Source organism: Alligator sinensis, unplaced genomic scaffold (assembly GCF_000455745.1).
Source record: "Alligator sinensis unplaced genomic scaffold, ASM45574v1 scaffold560_1, whole genome shotgun sequence".
NCBI lineage: Eukaryota > Metazoa > Chordata > Crocodylia > Alligatoridae > Alligator > Alligator sinensis.
In genome coordinates this window covers 1,821,375-1,833,551 of record NW_005841837.1, presented here as the reverse complement: position 1 = coordinate 1,833,551, position 12,177 = coordinate 1,821,375, and the positions used below count along the sequence as shown (strand labels likewise).

General features: G+C 44.9%; 1 protein-coding gene across 1 annotated transcript in view; it reads left to right on the top strand.

Annotated features, from left to right (window-relative positions):
* Positions 1-11,624, top strand: part of ABCA1 (ATP binding cassette subfamily A member 1) — a 122,823-nt gene extending 111,199 nt beyond the window's left edge. The window contains 7 exon segments of the mRNA XM_006039495.3: positions 890-996; positions 1,487-1,628; positions 2,274-2,408; positions 6,603-6,706; positions 6,868-6,960; positions 7,446-7,689; positions 8,236-11,624. Coding sequence (XP_006039557.1) covers positions 890-996; positions 1,487-1,628; positions 2,274-2,408; positions 6,603-6,706; positions 6,868-6,960; positions 7,446-7,689; positions 8,236-8,376 — 966 coding nt within the window. The 3' untranslated portion in view covers positions 8,377-11,624.
* The last annotated feature ends 553 nt before the right edge of the window (positions 11,625-12,177 follow it).

Here is a 12,177-nt window from a genome sequence, read left to right as displayed (position 1 = left end):
AAAAAAAAAAAAAATCAGGCTTGCTGGTTTTTTGGGTTTTTTTCTTGGGTGGAGCCTGCCTTCCCGGGCTGCTGCCAGGCTGCCTGCGCGGGCTTCCTGCAGAGCTCCTGAGCTGCACGAAGCCCAGTGCTTTGCTCCGCGGCTGTAAAGCAGCAAACTCCTTGGAGGAGTTTTAGTTTGCTGCACCCCAAGTCATTTAAGGCGCGTTACACCGCCAAATTTGCTACAGCGGCTGGAATTACTGCGCAGTACCCCACTGACGCGTGCAAACACCAACACCATTAAAGCAGTGCAAAAGCATTTAACCCGCTCTAAAGTGTTGTGCACCAATGCCCCCTGTTTTGTCTACACACGGCCTTTGAGGTTGGTTGTTAATGAAGAGGGAAGATAGCCCTAGGGTTAAGGCAGTTTGAAGCTTGGCCACAGGCTCCCCACATGTAACCTTGGCGAAGTGCCTGAATCCCTGTGTCTGTAAAAACAAAGATAGGCACTAGCACCCCACTACCTCACTGTGGGGTATTAGGATAGAAACACTAAGGTTTCTCAAGTCCCCAGATATTACAATGACAGGGGTTCATAAAGTAGGTAGATAATGTAGTTTGTTCACTTCTCCCTTCCAAATGATTTGTGTTTGGAATTAACTTTATTACCTCAGCATTAACCTGAGGGTGACTCTACAGTGGCAGGAATTCAGGTTCATCCCATCTCATGAAGTTCAGATCCAATTTATTGCATTCACAGCTACAATGACATTTGTTCCTCTCTGACTCTGAAGCCAGCCAGGGTGGCCTCCTCCCATCTCATGCATCAGTTTCATTTATAAAGATCCTGCAGATCACACAACACCCTGCCATCTGCCTGTGCTCAGCCAATCTTTTAATGTTTCCAGTGCTTTGGGCTCCTGGGAGTGAACGGTGCTGGCAAGTCATCAACTTTCAAGATGCTAACTGGAGACACGGATGTGACGGGGGGAGAAGCTTTTCTCAAGGGAAACAGGTTAGAGGAAGACCCTGCAAGTCTTGATACTTCCCTCTTCTGTACGCGAAGAAAATTCCTGATGTTTGTCTCCACCAGCTGTGCTGCAGTCTCACCCCTTACACCGGGGTTAAAATTTTTGACACCCTTTTTGCTTAGCTTTAAGCATGTGCCTTAAGTGTTTTGCTGAATGTGAGTCATAGTTCAAAACTGCATTGTTAAAATGCATTGAAATGTTCAACACTGCATTGTGCCCCTTTTGAAAACAAGACTTATGCTCCTAAATCACTTGGGTGTATATGAAAATGGTTCCCATCACACTTAAGTCACGTGTCAGAATGAATTCACTTAGTCCAAAATTGCTTTGAGGATTCAGTGACACGTTCACCTTAGTAGTTAGAGTCCTACACCTCAAAAATCACTCATTTGTCTCATTCCTTTCCTGTCTCCTGTACCTGAAATGGCAATGGATGAGTACAAAAGGCTAATGAGACATTGTCTTGCCTTGCAGCATCCTGTCTAAGATCCAAGAAGTCCATCAGAACATGGGCTACTGCCCTCAGTTTGATGCTATTAGCGAGCTGCTGACAGGAAGAGAGCATCTGGAGTTATTTGCACTCTTAAGAGGCGTTCCGGAGAAAGAGGTTTGCAAGGTAAGCATGGCCATGGGTTGAGCTGGTGGGTGAAATGTGGACCCAGCACATGTAATGAACATTTTGGACAAGGCCACTTAGGGGCTTTGGGCCAAATCTGATGTAAAATGCATTGTGCTAGTTCATGCCAGCTGAAGTTCTTCCCCAGTCTTTTGAAAGCCCCAACTTGACAGTGGCATTGTGTAAGACCCTGAGCAATATTGGGTGGTTTTCCTTTCAACCTATCTACTGGTGCCACAAAGTGAATTTGTGTCAAGTGTTATGCAATGACTGTGCTGCATAACTGGCTCGAAGATTCTTTACCTTCCTGCACAGTGGTGCCCAGCCTTGGATGTGCTGCCAGCACTGGTACCTTTGGGTGTAAGAGGAGCAAATAGCCCTTCTCTTTTCCTGAGCAAGGAGCAAGCAGCAAGCATGTCTCCTGCCTTCAATGGGGAATGAGCTGTGCTATATCCCATGATCCAGTACCCTGTCTGAGAGTCCACAGTTGCAATGCTGGCAGTTGGCACTGACCGGCACAGGTGGTGTTTCCAATTGGTAGACTCAGCAGGGCAGGACCCACCAGAGTCAGGAAAATTGCATGCCTTTGCTGCCGAGGAGCCCTTGCTGTCCTCATGTCGGGTCACACTGCCCTCTCTCCTGCAGGTCGGGGACTGGGCAGTTCGTAAACTGGGTCTTGTAAAATATGGAGAAAAATATGCTGGGAATTACAGTGGAGGGAACCGGCGCAAGCTGTCTACGGCCATTGCCCTGATTGGAGGGCCTCCGGTGGTATTCCTGGTGAGTGCAACCATTTCTGTATTACCCCTTCCTTTCACTCACAACAGCAAGATCTCAATCCAGTGCCCATTGAAGTCAACATAGCTCTGCCATTTGGCAAAAAAATACAAATCCAGATGCAGCACTAGCCACTTGTGTGTGAAAAAGCCCAATTTACAGGTACAAATGAGCTTATTAGAAATACAGTTACAGTAGAAAATACAGGGCAAGATATGGCACAAACTTTGGGCCTCTGTGCCTGGGAATTTGGTCTAGAGAATATTTTGCCAAAACAGTCAGCTACCATGGCAGTGGCACTGCAGGTATAGACTCACAAATAACTTGGACCGGCACCTGAAACTCCAATATCATCCCTGGGAGTTCTGTCCACAGGATGACAGGATCCAGCCCTCTGTATCTGTGTTAACAGTTGCAGAAAAACTTAAGACATTCCTCCAAGCAATTTTTAACCATTCTTGCTATGATTCTTTCAGTAAAAAAACATAATATGCTGTTTACTCAAATATAAGATGAGGTTTTCCCCCCTAGTCAGCACAGGGGTAAAAAGCTCCTCATCTTACATTCACAAACAAGGAAACCGCATTGCATACATTGGCTATCACTAAACTGCTGCCAATAGCACCATGTGCTCAGTAATGGAAACCAACTTTGAAGTTGATTAAATACAGCCAACACTGACCATGACTATAAAACACATGACCCACATTGGGAAAACATACTGATGAGGACCTACCACAATGATAAATTAGTGCGGGCCATCTGATTAAGATCTGTGTGGGCTTGGCCGGATTCAGTTTTTATCCATAAACGTCAACAAACATCGATTTCACCTCATGCTCACAGATCAACAAAAACATATTTCCATCAATAATCACAATTTATTGAAAGGGGATGTACGAATAGGCTGGTGCCTTAGTGCCTGGGCAGGCTCATGCTGAGCACTGACTAAAGGCAGGGGCATGGGCTGTGCACTGTGTGTTTCTGTGTGTGTTTGTCCCTGCCCCTGCCTCCCCAGCTGCAGGGTGCTAGCCAGCGAGTTCCTTCCTTGCAAACTCAGGTGGGAGCCAATGAGCAGAGCAAGCTGCTGGCTGTAGGGGGCAGGTTTCCTTGCCAGGGAGCAGGGGGAAGCCAGGGCAGGGGAGCAGCAAACACCACAGGATAAAGGGAAGTGGGCACTGAGCTCTGTGGTGCTGTGCACAGGGTCCAGGCAGCAGGCTGACACCCCAGTAGCACAGCAACTTCCCCCATGCCTGCTGCGTGCTAGACTGGAGGAGGAAGTGGGCATGTGTGTATGTGTATATATGCGCGCATGCATATCCCCCCACAACCCTTATTTTGCATGATCCAGAAAATTTAGATAAATAAAAATCAAAATAAAAGTATTACTGTACTGTTCAACATCTTTATCAGTGATCTGGATGTGGGGGTGGAATGCACGCTGTCCAAATTCACTGATGACACCAAGTTGTGGGGCGAGGTGGGCATGCTGGAGGGGAGGGACAGAATCCAACTAGATCTAGACAGGTTACAGAGATGGGCAAATGAGAATAGGATGGAATTCAACACAGTCAAGTGCAAGGTGCTGCATCTAGGGAGAAGGAACCAGCAACACACCTACAGGCTGGGGAACACCCTTCTTGTCAACATGGTGGCAGAAAGGGATCTTGGAGTCATTGTTGACTCCAGGATGAACATGAGCAGCCAATGAGAGGAAGTGGTCAGTAAGGCTAACTACACCTTGTCGTGCATCTACAGATACATCACAAGCAGGTCCAGGGGGGTGATCCTTACCCTCTGCGGCACTGGTCAGGCCGCACTTGGATTACTGCGTCCAGTTCTGGACGCCGCACTTCAAGAGGGATATGGCTAGCATTGAGATGGTCCAGAGGAGGGCCACTCGCATGGTCAAGGGGCAGCAGGGTAGGCCCTACGAAGAGAGGCTAAAGGGCCTGCACCTATTCAGCCTCCACTAGAGAAGGCTGAGAGGGGATCTGGTGGCTGTTTACATACTCACCAGGGGGGACCAGCTAGAATGGGGGGGGGCTCTGTTTCTCTGTTACCCTGGGCACCACCCGGGGTTACTAGGCATAACGGCCACAAATTGTTAGCGAGAAGGTTCAGGCTGGACATCAGGAGACATTACTTTACAGTCAGGGCTGCCAGGCTCTGGAATGGACTCCCAAGTGAGGCGGTGCTCTCCCCTACCTTGGAGGTCTTCAAGAGGAGGCTGGACAGATATTTGGCTGGGGTGATATGATCCCAGCACCTGTTTCTGCCCAGGGTAGGGGGTTGGACCTGATGATCTGTTTAGGTCCCTTCCAACCCCAACTACTATGATACTATGATTAAAGAATAAAAATTGAATTTTGCCAAGCCTAGATATAGGGTAGTGCCTGTTGTGCTCAGCCCTAGCTCCTTTTCAAGTTATAGTGGACCACTACTTCGAATACATTTTTACTTCCTCTTCACTTCCACAGCTGAGCTGCATCTTTCTTTCCCATTTCCAAGGATTCCTGTTTCTTCACCAGCCTTAAATGTCTGACAAACATCACCAAATGGGGCCTCAGACAGTTCATTCGGAATCTCTCTGTTGTCCCCTCTCTCAACCTGTCACATATGATTAGTGTGGCCCAGCCCCCCCATAAGATAGAGCCAAACGAGGTTGCCCAGTGTCTCATCTACATACACATGTTTGGAAGATCCCAGGACTCATGACAAAAACCACCAGTTCCAGTCATGAGTGGGGGCTAATTAGCACATGGACCTTTGTTGGGGGAGAAGGGGCAGTATCTGGAGTGCACACATACTGAGCAGTTCTGAGCTGTGAGGTCACTATGGCTTGAAATGCTGTTGGTCCAGCCCAGTGAACTAAATGGTAAATCATGAGTCTTTTGGCTTTGGACTAATATCTAGCATAGCCTGTACTGTATATAAGGCTCAGATCAAGCGTAACAGCTTCTTAACCTGGCAGGGGAAATACCATGCATCTGTGTCCAAGAGGGCAGTTTTCCTGAACTGCTTTGCAGGAGAACTGCTCTTCTGGCATGGTTCAGTACCCACTGAGCTGCAGTGGCTTTAAGCCCAGTTTGTGGAAATGGGAGCCTCCTCCCTTGCTTGCTCCAAGGGCCTTATGGCTAAGGGCAAGCAAAACTTAGGGGCATCTGAATCCTAAGCCCCAGGGCTTGGGCCTGCAAGTAGGATGCCCGCCAAAGGTTTTGGAAACATCTGATGCCCTAGGAGCAGATGGAGGATGTTTGCCAGTAGTAAGGCCACTTATGGTTCTGGACTCTTGGATTTGGAATTAGCTTTGATTAATTTGGTCTCGGATACAAATTAAAAAAAAAAAAGTATCTAAATAGGTAAAAAAAAAAAAAAAATTGTTGCTTAAAAGTGTGTTTATGGAGTAGCTGTGCTAAAACTTGCAGCAGTTTAAAAAAAGGTAAAATGCATCTGAACTAAGTCTGTGGATAACTAGTAATTTGCATATATTTATATATATATATATGCAAATTACTACAGGTATGTTTATGTCAAGGTCACTGTTTTCAAATTTGCCCCACACTTCCATGTGCTCAGTAACAGCAGAGTCTGATAGTAAAGAGAGGGGGAAGGGGTTGCAGTGGGGTGGGGTAGCAGACAAGGGAGCTACCTAACCCCCCATATTTTTTTCCCTCCGATAGCAGTGGGAGTGAGACAAATTGAAGGCAAACCTCCAATAGTTAGATTCTATACCTGGAAAATTATGACAAATGTATCAATTTTCTAGGTAGAGAATTTAATTATAAGGGGATCATCTTATATTTGAGTGAATACAGTATGTGATCTAGGATTACCTAAACCCATGACAGATGAAGAGCAAGGGTTACCCATTCTGCCTTAGCTGGTTTTAGTAGCTAAGTGTCCTGTGATATTTCGAAATTTGGTGAAATTTCACATTTTCATAATCTGAGAGGAGGAAGGACAACAATCTTCACAACATTTTTTCCCCAGTTTGGGACCATTTATAGAGCAGATCTAACATTTTTTCCCCCAACTTCAATTACGGGGGAAAGTATCATGCTTTTAAATTTTAAAAAGAAAAGAAAAAGGCTTCCCTGCCATTTTTCTCTTCTCCATTCAGTTACTTCCCACAGGATTACAATGTGTATCAGTACTGGGCTACTACATAACATGATTAACAAATGTCATCTGCAGGATGAGCCAACCACAGGAATGGATCCCAAAGCACGACGTTTCCTTTGGAATTGTGCTCTGAGTGTCATCAAGGAGGGCAGATCGGTGGTGCTGACATCTCACAGGCATGTAGTGCTTGTTATAGCAGTGTCTATTCGCGTTGGTCTGCTTTGATGGGGTCTAGGTTCATTTTCAGTTAAGTTGCTATGTTTCTGCAAAGACAGATGGGTGATCTCAGTAAGTGTTTGCCTTGTTTGGGGCTAAATATTGTTTTGTTTGCCTGCAGCATGGAAGAATGTGAAGCCCTGTGTACTCGAATGGCGATAATGGTCAATGGGCGGTTCAGGTGTCTGGGAAGCGTCCAGCATCTGAAGAACAGGTGACTGCCTTTAATTTGCTTCTGCCATAGAACTGTAAGGGGAGTAGCCTGTATTCTGGTGTGTTCTCAACTATTGGGATGAGGAGTTGGTCTTTCTCCTACTGTGTCACTCTTATTGCTTTTCCAAGTCAAAGGCCAGCCTTAGCTGAACAGCCCACTGGGCAACGTGGTTAAGGCCCACCATTTTCTGTAGCCAGTGGCACACAAAGGAATGGTGTGGATAGCAGCACATCCAGCTGCTGTCTTTAACTAAATGACCACGTGCCCATTTACAGCTGGATTGACTGAAGGCTGCTGTCACCCAAGTCCAGAGTGAGGCTCCCACTCATACGCCTGCAGCTGTTGTAAGACCCCTCAACTACCCTGCCTCCAGACCCCCAGTTTTGTTGCTTTTCATGCTTCAGGAGATGGCCCTGTATTTTGAGTGCCTCCTGTTCTTGGAAAGCAGCTTGCTCACCCTCCTGTATTTCCCACTTTGCTTTCAGGTTTGGAGATGGCTACACCATCATCGTGCGGATAGCGGGAGCAAACCCCGACCTGACTCCTGTGCAGGACTTCTTTGGGCTTGCATTCCCAGGCAGCGTCCTGAAAGAGAAGCATCGAAACATGCTTCAGTACCAGCTCCCGTCTTCGCCATCCTCCCTGGCCAGGATATTCAGTGTCTTGTCTCAGAACAAGAAGAGACTCCACATAGAAGACTACTCCGTTTCTCAGACTACACTTGACCAAGTAAGTTTCCCATCGGCTGTGAGCCAACTTCACTTCTCATTACAAGAACCCCTGAATAAACTCCCTAGAAAGGAACAGAGGTCTGTAGGGGAAGGCTTCTCTAGGAAAGAGTTTTCAAAGATTCTCGGCAAAGAGCCAGCAAGAGGCTGTTCCAGGTCTTGGGGCCAGTGGGAGAGGAGGCTGAAAGGCAAGAGGAGAGACCAGAGGTTGGAAGAGAGGACATAGAGTGGGTTTGGGCTGAAAGGAGAGTTTGTAGCAGAGTACGTTTCAGACGGGTGAAGCCAAGACAGTGCATGGAGATGACAGAGCAACTGAGAAGGTAGCCAAGTTTTTAGGCTTGAGATCCCCCACCTCAGGCTTTTTCCTTTCCAAAAAGGGAGGTAGATATTGGGGTGCCCAGCCATCATGCCACTGAAGCTAAAGGGAGGACTTTTTCCCTTATTTCAATAAGAGTAGAAATAAATCCATGGCAAACATGGATCCTGTAAAGTATCCTGTACAAAGCAGAACCCAAAAGGGACCACTGGCCTCCCTTTTCTCTTGCAGGTATTTGTAAACTTTGCTAAGGACCAAAGTGATGATGACCACACAAAGGACTTGTCATTGCACAAACACCAGACTGTTGTGGACGTTGCAAAGCTGAATTCCTTTCTGCAAGATAAGAAGGTGAAAGAAAGTTGTGTGTGAGCCACTGTCTGCAAGGACCAGACAAGCAAAAGAGAAAAACAGCCTTCCTTTGAATGGGATAGGATATTCCCAAGGGGAAACGCGGGAGGAAAGAAACAAACTGGACACTCTACTGATAACCATTCAATGCAATGCAATTCAATGCAATGAAAACAAAAATTCCATTACAGAGGCAGTGCCTCCCAGAGTCGTTGCCTTGTTGTACTGTTCTCAAGTGAAAGACTTGAATCTAGTTTATTACAGCCTAACTCTGTGAAACTGTAGTATGGCACCCACTGGAGGCTGTGGGCTTTCAACCATACTGTTTTGTTCTTACCCATCTTTTTTATTTTTTTTTACTAGGATTGCAACCATTGCTCATTGGGGAATCATGGCCAGTGATTATTTATTGATATATATTTTGGCATGCACATTTACTCTTTCCATCCCTTTTTATGTCAGGAGTGGAAATTCCCTGGTGCTGCATCCATTGCTGGCAATGAATGCACCAAAACAGCCAGTGACCAGAAGTCACCAAATGCCCCAGTGCCATGGCCTTACTTTGTGAAAAACATCTGATTAGCTCCTCTTTCAAGGCTTGTGTCAATCAATCAGTGATAATCATAGGCTGCAAAGCAATACTGTACGTAGATGGTAGATGTGGATTCACTAGCCCATCCCTCGCCATCTGGTGCAGTGGATGGCAGCTCACAAAACTCCAACCTTTGCAAAAGGCAGGGGACTGTCCCACCAGCATTGTGACCAATCACCTACTTCTTACCTGGGGTTTTATGTAGACAAGTGCTTTCCCATTCCTTTTTAAGGTACTGCAGCAGCTCCACAAGCACCTGGTGGAGAGCAGTGGATGAGAAGCAAAACTAGGGACTAGACCACAGCTGCAGTCTCACTGGCTGCATATGCTGCTAGTGCCATGAGCAAATTGCCTATTGTTCTGATGTGCACTATCTGCCCTTTCATGCCTGCTTGGCATCAGAAAGGTACCCAGCATCTAAAGTTGTTATTGCTTAGCAAAAATGTGTTGCCAGTTCTGGCTTTGTCAAGCCAGTTAAACTAAAACCAGAAGAAATGTAGATTTTTTTTAAACAGTATTATTTATGACCATAAATAGGTAGCAAGATTAAGGTATGAAAATACTTCCATCTGATCTGTCTAGCCATAGTGTAGTTTGTTACATTATGCCTGCATCACTGTGTTTATGCTTTCTCTTTCAGTTTCTCTCTTTGTTCAGTTTAGTTACAGATATGTAATGAGATCTGTGCAAGTTCCAGGTTTTGTGTCCTAGCAGCTACCGTGATCCTTGGGCTCAGTTACTATAAGTTCACCTCAGATTTTCCTATGTGGAGATGACATGATTACTGTTTCAGCTTCTGTAATATTCTGTAATAACGTGTTTCAGTTGTTATCTGATCCCTAGCTCTTGTTTGTGGGGAAAAAGCACCTTTTTAAAAGTTTCCCCTGAACAGCTAGTCATTGGGATATCCACTGATATTCTGGGATTCAGACCTTCCCAGAGCAAGAATTTTTTTTTAATGGTGAGAATGGCTGACTGTCCTCTTGCTAAACAGGAGTTCTTTCTAGGGCATGAGGAATATGTTTTCAGTAATGCATTCAGCAGGCACCTTAGCCTTGCTTCAACAGTTAGGCCTAGGTTCAGGAACCGGAACTTAAAGCACGTGAGCAGTCCCACTGACTGGTTTCATTAATGTGCCTCATGTCCTTTGCTGAGCCTATGCTGTTAGCACATGTAGAAGTTCTGTTTTAGCTCTTTGTGCTCATCTACCAGAAGAGTAGTTCACTGGTTAGATGTTTTTCTGGAATTCCTCCAGAATTTTTTAAGACATATGAGAAGTGACAGAAACTGAAAAACACTACCTAGCACCATTAGGTAATGGGATTTTTATGTACAGACCTCCACATACATTTGGGATCGTTGACAACTTCAATTTAATACATAAAATGCTAATTTCTTAGCATTGGCCTCACTCTATCCTGCCCTGGGATAAAATAAGAGCTAATCTGTGGCTCTGCCAAAGTGCCTTTTTCATACTGTATTATATTTTTTAAATCGTAAAATACTGTTTTAAAGGGGGAGAGAAGTAGAAGGCATACCTCACTTCTCATAGTATACCCACAAGGACTCAGTTTGAGACTGCCCTAAAGCATCACCACAAAGGAGCTAGGAGATTAATATACACTACACTTTACAGAAATAGTAGGCCCAATCCTTCACCATATGAATAAGGAACATATGCTGTATTAACACCACTAAAAACCACTACTGCAGTTGGCATTAAGTCACAATCTGACCAGGAACAACTGAAGTTATGGATTCAGTCCAGCCTTCGTGTCTTATTGGTGAGTTCAGTGGGAGTTGGGGCCCAGAGGCAAGGGTGAAAGTATTTGCATTTAGGTCCATATAAATGGTTGCAGTTTCTCTCTGTACTGGTCCATATGTCACAGCAAGGGTATTTACCATGTGATTCTTTATCCTAACCCAGCCAAAAAGGAGTCTTGAAGAACCCTACTGCTACTGTGGCATTAGCAAACTGATGCATAACCTGGATTCTGAGACACAAAGAAGAGTTATGCTAAATACTGAGGCTAGCCAGATTGTCTGACAGCTTTTCAGTTCATGGCAAAACCATAAATGTGGCAAGGCTTTTTTGTTCTGTTTTGATCTACATGGCATACAGACATTGCAGTTCTCACATGCTGCTCAGTCAATTGCTCATGGAATTTATTTCAGTTGTTTTTTTCCTGCCCTTGTAGCTGGGTGTCAGCTGAAATGATCCCAAGTGCCATGTGTTATGACTGTGAACAGCTCTAATAATAGATTACACTGAGGGCATTTTACTGATTTGAAACAATGTTACCACTTGTTGTGCTATTAATAAATTGTTGCTTCCCTAATTGTATTTCAACTAGGACTTTACATGTTATATTTTCCCCAGGATAAAGTTGTGGGTGTTTTTGCTTCTCCTCTCCCAGGAGATAGAGTTGGTCCTTCATTCCAAGCACTTTATGCTGTCTGTAATGGGATCTATTTTTGCACTGGAATATCTAGTAACTTTGCAAAATCTAGAGAGAGATTTCACAACAGAAATTTCTAAGTTAAATCCTTCAATGGACATTTTCAGTAAAAGCAAAAAGTTATATATATTTGTATTTGCTAATAACTGTTTATGTGAAGTATTAAAAAGGCATTTTGATTGCCTTGTCTTACATTAAAAAATAAAGTGATAACAGCACTGTTGGTCTACATAAGTTTCACTGATTTGCATTTACTGTTGAGCTGCACTGTAGTCTACTGTTCCTGGCTTGAGAGTTTCACTATGATGCAAACACCCACCCCTGTCTTAAAAAATGGCAGCTTTGAGTCTTGTCCTTTAGAGTTTGGGTGGATCTAGGGATTAGAATAGGAACCAGGATGGGTGCAGACAAGGGACATACTTTTAAGAATTTAGTGCTGGCGCACCCCACCTTGATCCTTATCCTTCTCCAATTTCAGTGACAGTGTTTTGTTTTTTAAATAATAGGACATTGATTTGAGTGCTTAAAATCCATGAGCCTGATTTAGAAAACTTCAGTCCTAATGGCACAGCAAGTTACCGATATGTGTCAACAAGTAATTTCCCTTTGTGCTGTAAGGGGCAGCACTCCTTGCTAAATAAAGGAGCTGAGGATTGAATGTTTGTAATGAATAGTAGGCCTGTGCGAGTAGGCAGCTATTCCATCCGGCTTCAGATCCGGCCGCTTCGGATGCCAGCGATTCGATCCAGAGCTCCAGATCGGGTTCCCGCT